Source organism: Phocoena sinus, chromosome 3 (genome assembly GCF_008692025.1).
Source record: "Phocoena sinus isolate mPhoSin1 chromosome 3, mPhoSin1.pri, whole genome shotgun sequence".
Classification (NCBI taxonomy): Eukaryota; Metazoa; Chordata; class Mammalia; order Artiodactyla; family Phocoenidae; genus Phocoena; species Phocoena sinus.
This window is the reverse complement of record NC_045765.1, coordinates 38,766,438-38,784,567: the sequence shown is the minus strand read 5'-3', so window position 1 is coordinate 38,784,567 and position 18,130 is coordinate 38,766,438. Positions and strand designations below refer to the sequence as shown.

Sequence of the window (18,130 nt, the reverse complement as noted above, 5' to 3'; positions counted from 1 at the left end):
GCACGTGGGCTCAGTAGTTGTGGCTCGCAGGCTCTAGAGCGTGGGCTCAGTAGTTGTGGCGCATGGGCTTAGTTGCTCTGCGGCATGTGGGATCTTCCCGGAGCAGGGCTCAAACCCGTGTCCCCTGCATTGGCAGGCGGATTCTTAACCACTGCGCCACCAGGGAAGTCCCTCAGATGTCTTTCTGTGACATGATGCTGGCCACAGGAAACACTGGCTTCTCAAAAGCCTGCCTCCCCACTAGACTCACATCTTTGACCCCCCGTAAGGACTGAACACTGTCCCCCGCAAAATTCATGTCTACCCAGAACCTCAGAATGTGATCTTATTTGGAATAGGGTCTTTGCAGATGTAATTAAATTAAGATGAGGCAATACTGAACTAGTGTTCTTATAAAAAGAAGAGAGGACACAGAGAGACACACACACACAAAGAAAAAGGCCATGTGCAGATGGAGGCAGAGATTAGACAAAACTAGAAGCCAAGAAGCACCAAGCATGGCCAGGAGCCACTAGAAGCTGGAAGAGGCAAGGAAGGATCCTTCCCTAGAGACGACAGAGGGAGCATAACCTTGATTTTGGACTTCTAGCCTTCAGAACCATGAGAGAACACATTTCTGTTGTTTTAAACCTCCAAGTTGATGGCACTTAGTTACAGCAGCTGTAGGAAACTGGTCTATCCCCCATCTTCCCTGCTCCCCTTGAATCCCTACCCGCCTGGAGCAGACTTGATTTGGCACCTGTGTCCATGGACGCTTGCAGGTCTGCTGCTGCTCTCTAGCCAGGGCATCTCACGGTCATCTGGTCTTCCGAACCCGGCTGGATTCCTCATGGCTACAAACCACTCTGTGCTAGGCCCAGGACTAGGCCCCGACACACAACAGTGAGCAACAGACACAGCTCCAGCCTTCGTAGGACTTATGGTCTTGTGAGAGCCAATATTAGTTTAAAAGCCATACAAAGATAATTACAAATCATGAAGAATGGCTTGAAATAAAGTTCGAGGTGCCAGCAGAGTGTTTGATAAGTAGGGTAGCCAGAGCATTTATGAGGCAAACCAGGACCCCGTTGAGAGTGATAAAGTGCTAAACCAGACAGACGGACACAAACCAGGACTGTTCCCAGCACACCAACGGGTGATAACAAGGGGCACATTCCTAAAGCTTCTTCCCAAAAGGTCAAAAGAGATAAGCTGGTCCGAAGAGACAGAAGGTAAAATCTCCAGGGCAGAGCCAGGTTCTTAAAAAGGGCTTAAGAAGGATGTAAGCTGTGTAGCTGCAGACACAGAAGCTTTATCTTTCCCCACCAACGGTCCTGGGCCTGAGCAGGGCCAATCGGGAATCTCTGGCATTCACCTACGTAACAACAGTCCGAGGGATCCATCACCAGGACCACACTTGATTGTGGTTGTTCCTTGGTCCCCAGCAGGCAAGCATGTGACCCAGGAGACAGCTAACCCATTCGTCTACATTCTCTGGTTCTACCCTCTGCTCAGCTCCAGGCATGAGTATAATGCAACACACTTTACAAAGGGCTGCCACACACATCACCGCATGTGATAATAATGCCTGCCATTTACTGTTATTAACAGTAAGAGCTAACATCTACCCAGCTCTTGCTCCTGGATAAACAATTTACATGATTTTTTTCCCTTTAATTCTGACCACAGCCTTATGAGGTAGATACTCTCATTCTCATTTTTTTAAAGGGGGAACTAAAAGTTGGAGAGGTTTTAGGTCATTCACAGGGCCACACGGCAAAGCGGAGATTCAAACCCCAGCGGCCTGACTTCAGACTCCATGCTCTGTCTCTCTTAGCAAAAGCAGACCCAGCAAAGTGCATGGAACTTAGTTTGTCAAAGCTCTATTACCTTCCGGCACCAACGGAGACTGAGGTACTAGTCTAAGCCTTGCCTCTCACTGGTTATCTCGACTTCGGCATGTTCCTTTTTCTCTTCTCCCCTCAATTTCCTCATATGTAAGATGTGGCATTGGAAGAGATGTTTATAAATTCCCATAAAAATCAGTGATTCATCTTACCCTTCCACAGCCCTGAGAGTCAGATCTTAGTATATCCAATTTTCAGATGAGGAAACTCAACACTAGTGTGGTCAAAAGGGTTTTTCAGGTCACACAGCTAGTTAAAGCCAAGACTAAAACCCTGGCTTCAGACCCCAAACTCTGCAACTCATTCTACTGGAACACACTCACAGACCATTCCCCCAGTGATCTGACCTAGATCAGGGCTGGAGCCCACAGGCCCAGCAATGGGTTGGATAAGGTTCCCACAAATCCCACTACCCCTGGCCAAGTTTGGTAGGAGAGTGTGATCTACAACATTTGGGTCAAGCGAGGCTAAGTGGTTTATTCCATTCCCATTTCTCTTTGAGTCTTCAGCTCCCAAGTAAGAAAGCTGACTGGAAGCCCCCTGGGGCTGGGTGGGGGGCTTTGCAAGAGCCTAGGAGCAGCGGATGTAAGAAAACAAAGAGGCATCCCATGCTTCAGGCGAGATGTGCTTCTGTGCTTCAGTCAACGAGACCTTCAGGAAGGAGGGGCTCTCTGGGAGGGAGGGGAAGTTCTCTCACTGTCCTCTGTTTCTCAAAGGCCCTCACAACATCTCTGCCTAACCCTGAGAGCACAAAGAACAAGTACACAACAGCCATGAAGTCATCGCATTCCCTCCCAGCTTCTCAGCCTAAGGGGGCCACCCTGAGGGGGCTTTCGTAGCAGGAAGCATGAGCTCATGGCAAATTCAGAGCACTGAGACCCATTCTTCAGCACAGAAGTGCAGAAGCCAAGCCCAGAGGAGGGTGCTTTGTGAGGTCATAATGGCGAGGGGCTTTTGAGGCATGTCTGTCCCTTCCCCACCGAGCTGGAGACAGAGAACAGAAGTCTCAAGGGAGGAAGAAGTTTCAACCAAGGGGCCTTGAAGAAGGTGTGGAGCCACAGCTGGCCAGCCTTCCCAGAGATGAGAAGACAGAGCCTACTTGCCTCCCGTGGGCACCAGCCACTCCCCCCACCCCAGGAAGGTCTTGGTGAAGAAGGCAGCCCTGATCTTCACACCCAACAGTCCAACATAGCCCCTCAGCTACCAACTTACTACAGACCTCTTAGACCCATCGAAACCTAACTGTCCTGTGTCCCTCTCATTCAAGGGTGATCTGATAAACTCATCTGTGCTGCTAACGACTGTTGGTGGCTGTCATTGTCTTCTAGGCTTTTGCACTCCGGCAGGGCTACTGTAGAGACTGGATCACGTGGGAACCTCAGGGTCATGGGAAGCTGTGGGAGGAGCCCATCGTGCTGTCTACACACCACACCCCCAAGATATGCACACCACAAAAGCCCATGACATCCAGCCCCAAAGGCAAAACACTGCTCCTTCTGCTGGAGTCGGTCTTCCCTTCTCCTTCACCCCTGCTCTTTGGCACAGAGTCTCAGAAGGGTCACTCAAGTCCAGAATGTCTCAGCTTGGGCACTATTGACATTTGAGGCCAGATAATTCTCTGCTGTGGAGGACTGGGCTGTGCATTGTAGGGTAATTAGCAGCATCCCTACCCACCAGATGCCAGTAGCATCCACCTCCCGGTCATGATAACCCAAACTGTGCCTACAAATTGCCAAGGGTCCCCTCCTTTGTTGGCTAAAACAGTCAAAGAGACAAATAGAATATTCTAGGATAATTGCACCTGATTAAAATTGGTATAAATCATCACGAAGCATATTTCCTTTGCTTTATGTTCATTACCAACATATTTAACAAAAATTTAAGGAAAAGAAATGATTTAAACCAAAATCACTCCTAGTGGAGAACCACCACTCTAATCCTACAAATTCTAAAAGGTGCCCTGTAGGAAAAGCTAGCAAACCATGAAATGTGTATGATTCATGACCTTAAATGTCCACCAGTGACCAAATGGTGTGTGGAGCAAACTAAAAGACTAAAACTGAAACACCATTTTTTTGAATGACGAATCTCTGTGCAAACAACCAAACTCAACTTTGAGGGGAAAAATACCCAATATGAAGATAGGAGCAAAATAAGAAAATCTTCACATCCTAAAACCACATTAAAAAGGCAGAGTACAGGTCTTCCCTGGTGGCGCAGTGGTTGAGAATCTGCCTGCTAATGCAGGGGACACGGGTTCGAGCCCTGGTCTGGGAGGATCACACATGCCGCAGAGCAACTAAGCCTGTGAGCCACAACTACTGAGCCTGCGTGACTGGAGCCTGTGCTCCGCAACGGGAGAGGCCACGATAGTGAGAGGCCCGCGCACCGCGATGAAGAGTGGCCCCCGCTTGCCACAACTAGAGAAAGCTCTCGCACAGAAACGAAGACCCAACACAGCAAAAATAAATAATAAAAAATAATTAATAAACTCCTACCCCCAACATCTTAAAAAAAAAAAAGGCAGAGTACAAACCTTACATGTCCACATGAAAAAAAAAACAAACACCTGATTGGGTGAGATGACAGGATTACCAGCAAATCATTTCTCTTACTTAAACTTTTGTTAGTATGTGGGTAATTAACATAAAGCAAAGAAAATGTATGCTTCACAATGATTTATATCAACTTTAATCAGATGCAACTTGCTTAAAATATTGTTTGTTTCACCATTTTAGCCAGCAAACGGGAGGGTGCGCTTACGAAACAACAAATTCATATTTCGTGTCTCCTGCTCACTCCCTGGGTCTCAGTCAGGGAAACAATTTCTTCAGGGGAGGGACTGTCTCCACTGAGCATCTCCTCACTTCCTAGGGGTGGGTCTGGGATAGGGCATCTGCTTGATAGATATTGACCTGAACTTACCTCGGATTTCAGGGTGGTAGTTCGAGGGTTGCCACTTGGAGTATATTGGGTTTCTGTGTAGGCTGGAGCAAAAAGGTGCCTGAAAAGAATAAAAACAGGCATTTGTCTCCTTAGATGATGGACTTCACGGTCCTGGGAACAGCAGCCAGTGATTCTAACTAAACTTGGTAGAGCCACCCCAAGCGTCTCCACACAGAAGGAACTAGGCAGTCCTAGGGAACGGCTCAAGGAATAAAAGAAAAACAGAGTGAAGTTTGTTATGAACTTTGTGTTCATTGGGATCATCGCTTAAGTCAGCCACAACCAGATAGAGTTGACCACAAAAGCAGTTATCTCAGATCTTAACTTGTTCTGGGTCCTAGGAAAATACATGTGCAAACACATTCACAAAATTTCCCAGGGTCTATGGACCCTACTGTGTACCTTGACTGATTATTTCTCCAGTGTATCCACCAACTTTTGGTATCAGCACACCAGTTTTTCTTTAAGGGAACCCCTCTTCCCTGTTGCATGTTTTGGTAAGACTGTCAATCAAGGTATCCTACCTGGCCTTGGCCAATAGTGGCCCTCGGCGCGAGCCAAGCCAATGGAGCAATGCTGCGAGAACTTAACAAATGGGAGCTATTCATCTGCTCCTGTTCCTGCTGCATGGGTTCCCGGAGTTTCCTTTGCCCATCTTTTCTGAGACCTAGTGGTTCAGATCCCCTGAGACCTGGTAGTTTTACGTGTTACCCTTCCAATATTGTTTTTTCTTTCCTAAAATTGGACATTGGTTTCTCTCTTGCCACAGACCTCTTGCAGCTGGGGTTAAGAATCCCTCACCAGGGCTTCCCTGGTGGCGCAGTGGTTGAGAGTCCACCTGCCGATGCAGGTGACACTGGTTCTTGCCCCAGTCCGGGAAGATTCCACATGCTGTGGAGCGGCTGGGCCCGTGAGCCATGGCCGCTGAGCCTGCGCGTCCGGAGCCTGTGCTCCGCAACGGGAGAGGCCACAGCAGTGAGAGGCCCACGTACCGCAGAAAAGAAAAAAAAAAGAATCCCTCACCAAAGGCAAGGTGACCTCAAATAAGGCTTTTAGAATTTCCCTGAAAGTTAAAAGACAAAAGAGCCAAATGGATGCTTCAACTAGCTCAGCCACGTTAAAAGCAGAACGAATCTAAAGAAAATCTTGGTCGGGGCAAAGTTTGTAATGGAAGGCACCATTAAAAATTGGAGTCTAACAAAAAGAATTAAGTGGATCTATATCTACTAACGTGGAAAGATGTCTAAAATGGAGTTAGATAAAGACAATAAATTTCAGGAAAGTATGTACTTTTTAAATCCCTTTTAATGAAAAAGTAACAGCAGTACACACTAGTGCACACATCAACAACAGCTGGAGGAGGGCACGCCCGTCGTTAATGGTGGTTATCTCAGGGAATTACGGAAGATGTTCACAATGTAAGCTGTATAATATTTCTGAAAAACTGGTTGATCTTAAAGAATAATTATCATGTATTTATTCTGAAAACGGAAAATCTAATTTGAAACTGCTTTTTAAATAAGAAGATACAAGCTGAGGCCAGCATAGAAAGCCAAAGGGACCTGCAGGGACCACCCTGGTTTTGTAAGAGGTGACATTTCCCACAAGAGAGGGTCATTGAAGAGGATCTCCAGAGTCTCTCGGAGTCACTTCCAGCTCTAAGTTCCGGGACCCCAGACTCTCAGATTCCCCTCCACCCAAAGAGTGCAGTCAGAAGGCAAATGCCACAAGGGTTGTCTCTTGCACTATGTCAAGCCCTTCAACGTGCTGGCGTGGACGAGAAGAAAAGAAACCCAACAGGGAGATGTAAAAACAAAGCAAAACAGAAAACCCAGCTTGTGTAGAGAAACTCCAATCCACATGGAAAGCTTGGGTTCAGTAGCTAACTTGCCAGATTCTGTCTCCCTTTCTCTTTCTCCTTAGCATCTAACCATTCAAGGATCGAAGGGAAGAGCCACCCATTTGTCTGAGCGAGATAAACTGTAAGCCCCAGGAGGGCAGAGGCCAAACTGTTTTGCTCACCAGTATATACTGGTGTTTAACATGTACTCAGTGAAAGAATGTGTTAACTAATTACTGAATGAATGAATGAGTGAGTCGTTGAGCATATTAGGAGCTTAGAACATGGTCTGGAGTCTGAGAGACTAAGTTTCAGTGCCAGTTCTGACATGTACTGTCTCTATGGCCATGAGCGAGTTGTTTTACCTCTCCAAACCTTTGTTTCCTCTTCTGCAAAATCCCTTCTACTTGACAGGGTTGTCATCTGAGTAAAATAACATAATGCATGAAAAGAGCTTAAAACCAGTCCTGGCTCAGAGTGGAGCTCAGTAAAGGTTAGTGGTTATCATTATTGCTTTCAACAGGGATTATGATGGGAAGAACCCAGAAAAACTGGTGGAATTTACCTATTTCCTTTCAATTCCCCCCAGCCATTAACTCTCCAGTATATCACTTGAGAGAGGTGAAAAAACAATGAGCTCATTCCTGCAGCCCATTTCCTTGGTCTGCTTTCACAGACTGCATAATGGACGGCGAGTCAGGAGTTCAGAATTTAACAGTCCATCCTGGATGACAGCAGGGAGACGTGAGTTTTCCCACAGTAATGCACTCCTGGAAAATACACTCCCCAGGCTCTTCTGAGCCTTAGGGGGGGAAATATTCATCCAGTGACACCAAGATGCTCCAAAGAGAGCAATCCAGACTGAACCTCAGAGGAGTCTACATTCTCGTCGGTTCTTGGCCACACATCCTCAGAAGGGTAAGCATCTTTCTGCACCTTCTTATTCAGAAGTTCTGCCACTGTCATCATAGGACTCTCAGAGCCTCAGTGCTGAGAGGGACCTCAGGAATCATTAAGCCAAACTCACTAGACTGTGGACTCCCTAAGAGCAGGGAGCACGGCTGCCTTGTTCAATGCTTCTCCCCAGCTCCTAGTACCAGGCAGGTTTATTCTGTGGGAAAAGTGGATGAATGAATAAATGAACGAATGAATGAATCTTCTACCTTGTGTAGGAATCTGCCAGATGGCCATTCGGCACTGGACATCTCCAGTGACAGGGAGCTCCTGAGACCACCCACTCCATTTCTGACCACATATAATAGTTAGAGAAAGTTCTTACGCTGAACCAGAAACTACCTCTCTCTGTAACCGGCACCCACTGGCCTCATTCTTGTCTGCTGAATCTACAAGAAACAGTCTGCTCCCTCTTCCACCTAGCTGCCCTTTTCAGGACCAGCAGCATTAGCATCACCTAGGAACTAGTTAAAAATGCAGATTGTTAAAAAAAAAAAATATATATATATATATATATATATATATATATATATATATGCAGATTGCCAGGCCCCACTGCAAACGTCCTTGCACACAGAAACTCTGTGGTTGGAGCCCAACCATCTGTTGTTGTAATAACTCTCTGAGTGAGTCTCGGGCAGAACCACCACCCTAGACCACAAGTTCTCAACATACTTTTAAAGCAGGCAAACTTCAGAAATATCCACGTGTCTCACTACCCAAGCCTCCATCACCCTTCTACCTCCACCACACCCTGGATCATTCTGAGCTTAAGAAACCCTGAAAAGTTGCCATCAAAACAGTTCACATGCCTTTAAGTGAGAAAGCATTTCACCTTCACAACATGCCTAGGAGGACACTGCAACCTCGGAAGTGTAACTTGTCCAAGCTGTCATGGCACAGTGTCAGAGCCGGGTTTCAAAGCCAAGTCTGTTGGGCCAGACCATACGTTTTAAGCAGTTCTCTGCTCCGTCTCTATTAGAAGGTAGAAGCATAAAACTAAAGCACTGCCAGCAGTAGTCCAAAGCACAATTTGACAGTGATGACAGCAGCCTTGAGAACATGTGATGCCACAAAAAGGAGGCTCCTGGGCCTTAGATGTGAATACATGCAAGAGAAGAGCCATAGGGGTAAGCAAAGCCCAGGGCAAGATAAAGAGGATAGACATGTAAGGATGTCACGGGTCGTTTTTTGGGGGGGTTTGTTTGTTTTTTTTAATAACAACCCTTTCCCCAAATGCGGTTGCGTGGTGTTGACCAGGAGGGTCATCCTTCCTTCTAAAAGCAAAAGGAAGGGTCATGTTCCATCACCACTATCTGCACAATTGTACCGATTCACAAGACACTGCTTTCACACGCTCCCCATCACCCCAAGCCAGGCCCATCTATGCCTCCAGTCCCTGGTGGTGCCTTGGCGCTGCTCTCGGCACCCAAAGACACTATCCCCTCAGAGACAGGGCTGCAGGGCCACTGAGCAGCCCAGCTCAGCCCAGCCACCCCTTCTCCAACCACATCTTGTTCTCATCTCCTCTCTGACAAGGGGCTGGCTCAGCAGATCTGCAGGAAGCTGTCTCTCACCACTGGAGTGTGCTAGGATTTTCAGGAAACGAGTTGTGAGTGATGTGCATCCAGGAAGAGAGAAGGACTGTCCAAGATTTCCCACCCTGCCCCCTCCTTTTTCTGGCTTTGATTGGAAAAGCAATTTCTGAAGAAGTGCCTCCCACCCGTGCCCTCAAGGCTCACAAGCCCACAGGCAAGCAGAGATCACACATCATCCCAATGCTAATAGCAGCCGGCACTGCAGTGCTCCCTTTGGGTGAAACTCAGGTTGCCCAGACCCCAAAGTCCTCGAGCAATCTTCTGAATCTTTGTATCTTCTGCATCCCAGCTGGGAAAATAAGCTGTCCCCCAAATATTGGACATAAAACATAAGGTCACTCTCCAGGGAGGGACAACAGAATTGCCCTTGGTGGCCTGGTAACTGTACACGCAGCCACACCCCCCAAAACACACTGCAGCTCCAACAGCCCTGACCCACCTTTCCTAAGGCTCACAGCCTCTCGAACCCAGAACCGTCCCTTTTAAAGACTATGTACTGTCAGACTAATTTCAAATGCTTCTTCTGAGCTTCTCTAAAAGCCCCTCTAGGGAGAGAGAAGCAGCAGGACTAAAATTTGCAAAACATCTTCCCTGAGTCCAATCCCACCATCCAGCATGCTGCTTCAGATAAGCAAATCGGTGAAGACAAGTGATAATTTCCAAACTACCTTGAAAAACAACCCTACCCCAGATATGCTCAGTGTAAACAAACAGCACCCTGCTCATCCCAGCGGCTATGTTACCGGACACCTCCTTCTCCCAGGTCTTGCTCCATATCTAGCTCTTTCAGGAGTATTGGGGGCACTTATACACTGGTGATGCTGGGGAGGTACAGCCTTGCTGGTCCCTCTTATCTTCTCTGGAGGAGCCTCACCCTCACCCTGTCCATCCATGCGGGTGATAACATAGGCTCTTTCATTTCTCACTTATACTTACAATGCTGTCATAACGGGACTCAGCCCAGTAACACAACACCCGGAAATGCTGTTAAAAAATATAAAATCCCAGGCCCCATCCCAGCCCCACTGAGAATTACATTCTCTAGAGAAGGACTCAGAAATCTCTATTTTTAATAGTTTTTTCCAGGTGATACTTTTTCAGTCTCTGGGAATTCTCCACTGTACCAATTTTAACATTTTTAATTCTTTTTCTTATTTCTAGCCTCCTAAGCACCCTCTCAAAATCTAAAGATGATATCAGCACAGCCTAGAGGGAAGTCCCGGGCTCAGAAAGGTTTGGTTCGAGCACCAGCTGCATTACCCTCTACATGACTGTCATTTCGAACCCTGCAAATGAGGCAAAAGATCACCGTAATGCCTTTCAATGGCATACAAGAGCACCGTCAAATCACAGGCTCTGGGAGCTCTAAGGTTCTTTGGACTCCATGGGGGGAAATGTAGCTTTGAAAGACTATTTACAATTAATTAGGGCAGCTCTTGTAAAACCCTGTAAACTCAGATGTTAACTTGTAAAAACCTAATAAGATACAATAGAGATACAAATGATTTCCATCTAGCAGAAAAGATAACTCTCAAGGTTATAATTTTATTGCCCATAGAATATTAACCAGTTTTGTATATAATTTAGCAATGTTGTCTCAGCATTCCTTCTTCACTATTGAAAATATATATGATTCCCTATCTATCCAATTTTTAAACCAGTTTTATCATTTTGTTGGTTCCCCCATTAATTAAACAAAAACTGTGACAAACGCTCACTATCTGTATTTGTATGAGAACTGTTTTCACTTGAGCCACATAAATTTTGTTTTTTTCCCAGACTGAAAATGAACAGGGTGATAATTATGATCTCACTGCCCCACTGAGAGGATCAAATGAGAAAATACATTCAAATACTAGCTAGGACGTTTATGAGTTCTGTGAACTTGGGCAAATCGGCTAGCCTCTCTGTGCCTCAGTTTTCTCATCTATAAAATGGGGGAAATAATAGAATCTACTTCATAGGGTTGCTATACAATGTTAGAAGAGTGTCTGACTATGAATATTTGCTAAATAAAATGAACAAATGTGAAAGAAATCTTTTGCAAAGTATCAAGTATTTCTTTCTACAAATATCATGTTAACATTTTCTCAGGACCATCTATGTGCACATGCAGTAAAACTTGGTAATTGTTAACCAAGATAATGGGCTTCTGAGAGCTCATAATACTAGTCTCTCTCCTTTTGGGTATATCAGAAATTTTAATATTCACATTTTTTAACTAGCAAGGTGATACTATACACATCACAAGCTACTCAGCCTCAGTTTCCCTTTCTATCAGTTGGAAATGGTGAGGCCCAGGACAGGCAGACATTGGGAAGAGCTTTTGAAAAGCAGAGAATGATTATTCTAATGTAATGGCTAGTGCCCTGCCCATATTTGGGACAAAATAACAAATTCAATAAGTAGTGTTTTGTTGTCTTTTGTTTTCAAAGAGCAAGAAAGAAAAGGGGAGAAGAGACAGCTCAAGCTGTCTCAGAACCAAGATTTCCAAAGCAGTGCTCACTCCACCTCTGACTCCAAAGGAATGGAAACAAACCAACATGCCAAAGGCATGGCCCTAAAGCCAAATAAGGGGCCCACAGGCAGAGGCATTCCTTTTTGAGGGAACAGAAAGTTTAAGGAAGGGGAACTTTAAAGGTTGCTCCTGATGTAAAGAGTAGGAGATCTCCTCCTACTCCAAGGACTCCCTTGAGCAAGCATCATCACTGCTAGAGGCCCAGGTCCAGAAGCAATGCCGCAAAGCAAGATGGTGCCACCACAAGACTGGCATAAAGCCGAAGCATGTTGTCTTAATCTTCTATTAAGGAAGTGTCCAAACAATGCATTAAATCAACACTCCTTGTCACCAAACGCATCCCATTACATCTTCTCCCAGTCCCCACAAGACCTGGCACCCTTCCGACCAGGTCCTGGTCCTGTGTTTTGCTTTTGTGTTGTCGACCAAAGGATGTTTGGATGAGCACTGTTTACTCCTTTGGCCAGCAGGGTCTTTATTTAATCCTCTTCAGGCCTCGCTCTTGGCTGCCTCCACGGAGATGGAGTAACCTCTCTGTGCAAATAGGGCTGACCTCTTGGGATCAAGATGCTTAACCGTCAGGGACCCGAGAGGCCCTCCAAATGGCTCACCCAAGAAGAGTTTACGGGTTTGTTTTGCAATGTCCTGTAAAGTACCCGTTATAGGCACTTATTGGAATTGGATAAGAACAGTTCAGGGAAATGGGGTACTATGTTTACTACTTCTGAGAAAAATAAAGAAGTGGAAACCAGTTACCACGAGCAACCAAACCCATTTCCCATAGCAACAAGTTTCTGGTAAATCACCACAGTTATCAGATTAACGTGAAGGGAAGGGCCAACGCAAGAGGCAATGGTTCAGTTTGTACAGATAAACTTTGCGGATAAGACACAGGAAAAGTGAAGAAAGGAAAATCTCTAAGATCACAGGACTTATGAAAATATGCTTAGAAAAGGGGAGTAGGTGGGCTATCCCATGAATAAAAGCAAACAAAGAAAAAGCAAAGACCACAAACCAACCTGCCCTAAATGTGGGTTCTTGGTCCCTTTTAGGCTCTGATTAAATATCCCAGTAACTCTGATAAACCTTGACCAATGTTTCTTAGCATCCTAAAGCACAAATCACAGTGAATGTGCAAGTCAAGAAGGTCAGAACTTGAAAAGTCCTCCTAGAACATAGTAGATATATGTTGTCCTGCACTGCCAGCAAGCCCTGCCACTTTCTTGGGAAAACAGTGCCAAATTTACATTTAGAGAAATGTTCCCCTCTTGCTGCATGCTGACTGGGCCCACCTGGAGTCGGTCATAACAAGTCAGGACAATCAGGTCTCATTTCACTGAATTTCTAGATGAGTGACACCGGTAAAAATGGCTGGAGCTGAGACACACCATTGGTGGTGCCTGAAGATGATGTTGAAATCTCAGCCTCTGCTTACTGATGCTGAATCGAACCTCAGAGACAGAGTTTCGGTGTGAAGTAGAAAGAACAGTGTTACTGCTGTGCCAGGCAAAGGGGACCACAGCAGGCTCCTACACTTGAAAACCACGTATCCCAATCCGGATGGATTTTTTTTTTTTTTTTTTTTTGGCTGCTTTTGGGTCTTCGTTGCTGCACACAGGCTTTCTCTAGTTGCGGCTAGTGGGGAGCTACTCTTCCCTTGTGGTGCGCAGGCTTCCTCATTGTGGTGGCTTCTCTTGTTTGCGGAGCACGGGCTCTAGGCACGTGGGCTCAGTAGTTGTGGCTTACAGGCGCTAGAGCGCAGGCTCAGTAGTTGTGGCACACGGGCTCAGTTGCTCCGCGGCATGTGGGATCTTCCCGGACCAGGGCTTGAACCCTGTCCTCTGCATCAGGCAGGCAGATTGTTGACTACTGCGCCACCAGAGAAGTCCCCAACCTGGATTTGATGAGGGGTTTTATAACAGTGGTTCAAGGGTGGGGTCGCTGACAAGATTAGGGTGTACACACGGGCCTGCACTCCCTTAATCCCAGGTCTCAGGTCTCCTAATCTTGAGGAGCTTCTCGGGTCCCTTTAATCTCGCCTCAGGTGGTTTCTGGGCTGCTCCTCCCTTGATTAGCAGCTGTTCGAATCTGCCTTTTGGAACTCAGGAAGGTCATGGAGGCTGGAGTCTTGCCTACAAGAAATGGGGAACAAAAAGGCCTCCGTGCCCTGGAGCCCCACAGGGTCCTGCTCGGTTTCAAAGAGACTCTATGAATTCCTAGACCCCTGTCCTTTTCAAGCCCTAGTTCTTTCAGCTTTTCCTTCACTCTACGTTGTTGCCTCATACGCTTACCATAAAGTTTTTTTGGAGGGGAGGGGGACTGGGTGAATAAATGGCAGAGTCTACTGCAACAAAAAATCTTTACATGTCACCCTCTCTGTTCAGTGCTTACCCCCATTCCAATTCTCATGGATGAAAAAGAGCAAAAGCAACTTCCCAACATCACAGAATTATATTTTGCTTCTAAACTCGTCAGTCTAAATGAACGAAAGCTACCTAAACATCAGCATCAGCAGTAGATAAGCCAAGAGTTAGGCCATCCAGACACTCCCAAAAGGCAGAGAGGAAGGATGCTCATGCAAACTCATCAATGAACGCTTTTTAAGCAGCATAATGTGGTACAAACTGCGGGGCACATGGCCTCGGGGAAGACCAAGCTCCTCCTGGCTTGAATTCATCACGTATTTGCTCTGGAATCTTGGCCAAGCTGCAGTGCCTCTTCGGAACACCCATTCCACAAATATTTAATTGAGGCCAATCATGTGCCAGGCACTGTGCTGGGGGACGTGAAGGAGGCAAGCACAGCTTTCCTGCCCTGCGCGTGGCATCTCGCTCATGAAGATGAGAGGAGGCTGAAGGGTGGCAGCTTATGCCACCCCAGACATGCCACTTTAGCATAAGGATCATTTTGAGCTGAAGGCAACTGAGAAGAAGGCAGATACAAGAAAAGCTCCTTGCCCTCCTATTTGCCTAAAAGCGGGTCATCATTTCTCAAAGGTGTCCCTCCTCCTCTCTCTACCAGCAAGGACAAAAGTTAATCACCAGAGACAACTTTAGACCCCGTCAGCCTGGAGACGGCACCAGAGGAATCCACACAACAAACTTTAAAAACTAGCCTTTATCTATCATTTCCCAAATATTTACCTTCCCACAGTGTACAGCCTTTAGAAGCCTAAAACCTCTTTCCTTTTTCCTACCATTTCTCTACAAACTTATCGTTCTTTGTTAAAGATGCTACAGAAGCCTCAATTCTGTGTCACTCATTTTTCTCTGGGTATCTCCCATGTATACATGTTAATAAACTTCTGTTTGTTTCTCTCTTGTTAATCTGTCTTTTGTTACAGGGTACCCAGCCGAGAACTTAGAAAGGAAGACAGAAAGTTATTTCCTCCTTTCCAAAGTCATCTGTGAAAGTACTTTGCAAACACTAACAGGCCACACACAAGGTAGGTATTACTCTTTGGTCCCTAGAAACCAAGTCTCTATATTACAACCTATCTTCCTTCCTTCCTAGAACTGCTGCAAACCACAGCTGCAATCAACTTCCAATTTCCCCTAACAAGCTGCCTACACAGCTTCGGAGGAGGGGTGCCTGTGCGTGCGTGCGTGCGTGCGTGCGTGAGTGGGTGAGTGAGTGTGTGTGTGTGTGTGCGCGCGTATGTTGAGCACAGAGAGAAAGGGCCGCCTAGGGATCAGGAACTCAGTATCCTCCACACTGCTGATCTCCCTTTCCACAGCCATATTCCTATCACCACATAACTGAAAGGCCAGTTTAACCTTCGCATTCTTACCCAAGCCCCAAAGCCAGCATCGATAAGAGATAAAGAGTTTCTAGAATACAAGGGGTCTGACATCTTTCCCAACACTTAGATCTCCTCCTTCTCTAGCACGCCAGTCTTCCTCCAAAGGAATCCCTTTCCATGACTTGTCCTTCCTTTCCTGGGAAGGGGGGCGGGGGGGCGGCCTTGGAAAAAGAAACCAAGCCTGATATAATGCAGTCATTATAGCCCCTTTGGCCCATCTCGACCTCTCTCCAGGGAGACTGATGCAAGAGGAGAAAACGTGGGGGCCGCCAGTTTCCTGCAAACCCGTAACCTCGGGGGTAAAAGAAGGAGGAAAAGGGGGCAGTGGGGCACATGGGAGCCATGGAGGGGACTGGAAGGGAGCCATAAGTACAGAAGCCATAAAGACCCATTTCTCCTTAAACTGGCTCAGGAAAGCCTGGGCCCAGCTCCACCCACTCAATGATATCATTGTTTTCAACAAAAGCTGGTTTGAGAACCCGAAGGGAGACCCCCAGCGAGGCCTCACCAGTTCCTGGGAGATCAATCAAGTGCTCAGAATTGTAGATATGGGGGGGAAGTCTATGTAAGGGTGCAGATTACAGAGATAACCAGGGTAAGGACAGACTTTGCTTCTGCCAGGACTTTTAGGGTCACGGAAAGAGTATAGGATGCTACTTGTCACATAGATTTTATCAGTGGATTCCCCACCACCAGAAGTTGATGACTGGAGATTATTACCTTCAACTAATGAGAAAACTAAAGATCCGAGAAGTGGCTTATCCGAGGTCCCACCACAAACTAAGGACAAACACGGGGACTTGTACCACTGTCCTGCTACTTACTCAAGCCCGGAACCTCAGATTGGCCTTTGAATCCATCCCCTTCCTCAGCTCATATCCAACCCATCTCCCAGTCTCCATGATTCCACCCTATAAGTATCTCTGGAATCTGTCCCCTTCTCTCCATATCTGCAACCACTTCCCTATATTAGATCACCATAATTACCCCCCTCAGATTAAAATAAAGCTTTAGAATGGGTCTTATTACTATCGCCAGTCTTGCCCTTTCCAATCCATCCTCCACACTGTAGTCTAAGTAATTTTCTCACATGCACTTTGGATGCTGTCACTATCTGGCTTTTAAAATTTCTTCATCGGCTCCCCATTGTCATCAAGATACACACCCAATCCTTTTAAGGAGCCTACAAGGCCCTTCGAGGACTCGCCCCTGCTTACCTGGACAACCTCTTCTCTCACCGTTTCCTTCCTCCCTCTGCTCTCTGCTCTAACCACAAAGAACATCGTTTCATCATCAACAAAGGCCTTAGAGCCTTTGTTCCTGCTACTTGCCCTGCGTGGAACCCATCCCCCTCATATAAGCCACAACTCTACCACCACCCTACTTCTCCTTTTACTTCCCTTCCTCCGAGAAGCCTTCGCAGGCCCTCAATCCAGGGTAGGTTCCCCTTCCCCATGCTCCCATGGTACCTTCTACTTCCCCCAACATAGCCTGTCCCACACTGCTCAGTAATGGTTGGATTATCTCTCTCCTCCACTAAGCTCTAAGCCCCCATGATGGCAAGCTGTGTTTGCTTGCCGTTACTCTTCCAGGAATACCCAGGACCTAGCCCAATGCCAGCCACCACGCTGGCACGCACAATATTTGCTAAATGAGGAAGAGAAGGTAAGAGAGAAAGGAAGTTAAGAATTCCCAACGAGTAACCCAGAGCTCAAGCCCTGGAGACTCAATACACTGGAGACTCTTGTCAGAAAAACCACGGGTTCTCTGACCCAATACCTACTCCCAGTTGAGTTTGAGCAAGACCTGCAACTTGCTCCAGGGTGCCCAAAAGCCTATTCATTCAGCATCCAAGGGTATCAGCCAAAGGTCTGCGTACGTCCCTGAGTTCTAAATAGAGAAAGAGTAAAGGTTACATTCTTAAAATCAGAGTATCTCCCGGGCAAAATGTAAACGTGGCTTCATTCTGAGGACAGAAGCAGTCCAGAGGCCTCAGAACTGGCCTCCTCCTATAGACATTTCCCCGGGGGGTAATCATGCTCCATGTCCTAGGCACAAAGGTTGGAGAGTAGAAATCCAGCTTCCAGGGAGTCTGGACGAAGAGCCTAGGCACATCCTGAAGATGAAAACAGAGGTCTGGAAGGTGGGACTTTCAGCACACCTCCCAAGTCCTAATGTAGATCCCATCCCGCCCACCAGACCCTGCTTCTCAGGAGACTCCCCCAACTCCCGAGTTATGAAGAAGCCATCTTTGCCTTGGGCTCAGCCCCTTGCAGTCCATGGCTCCATCCGCCAGGTACACCTCCACCCACTGGGCTCAGCCCAAATTTCCCTTCGACGGCGAGGGGTTGGGGAAGAACTTCTTCTCATCCGAGGTGCAGAAAACACAGCTCAGCTTTAAACTGCACCTCAAGCCTCTTTCCTAAAAATACCCCATCTACCTCTCTGACAATATGGTTTTACCAGAGGCAAGAGAAAGCCCAACTCAAAGTCAAAAATAAGAGAACAAAAAAATTTGAACTCTAAGCCACTCAAATCCTCAGGTAGCCCAGCTGTGGAAGGGAGAGAAACCCCTTTCCCACTGCC

General features: G+C 46.7%; 1 protein-coding gene across 6 annotated transcripts in view; it reads right to left on the bottom strand.

The window, feature by feature from the left end:
- Positions 1 to 18,130, bottom strand: part of ADAM19 (ADAM metallopeptidase domain 19) — an 89,029-nt gene that overhangs the window by 50,125 nt on the left and 20,774 nt on the right. For 2 of the 6 annotated variants that reach the window (XM_032627792.1, XM_032627794.1), the window contains exon 1: positions 740 to 4,129. Coding sequence is in view for 4 of the 6 variants with exons in the window: in XM_032627794.1 (XP_032483685.1) it covers positions 740 to 749 (10 nt within the window). In the remaining 2 variants the exon portion in view is untranslated. Of the gene's footprint in view, positions 1 to 739; positions 4,130 to 4,811; positions 4,891 to 15,001; positions 15,007 to 15,600; positions 15,759 to 16,761; positions 16,843 to 18,130 lie in introns of those variants that run through there. The other 4 variants (XM_032627793.1, XM_032627788.1, XM_032627790.1 and 1 more) reach the window with 4 other exon arrangements.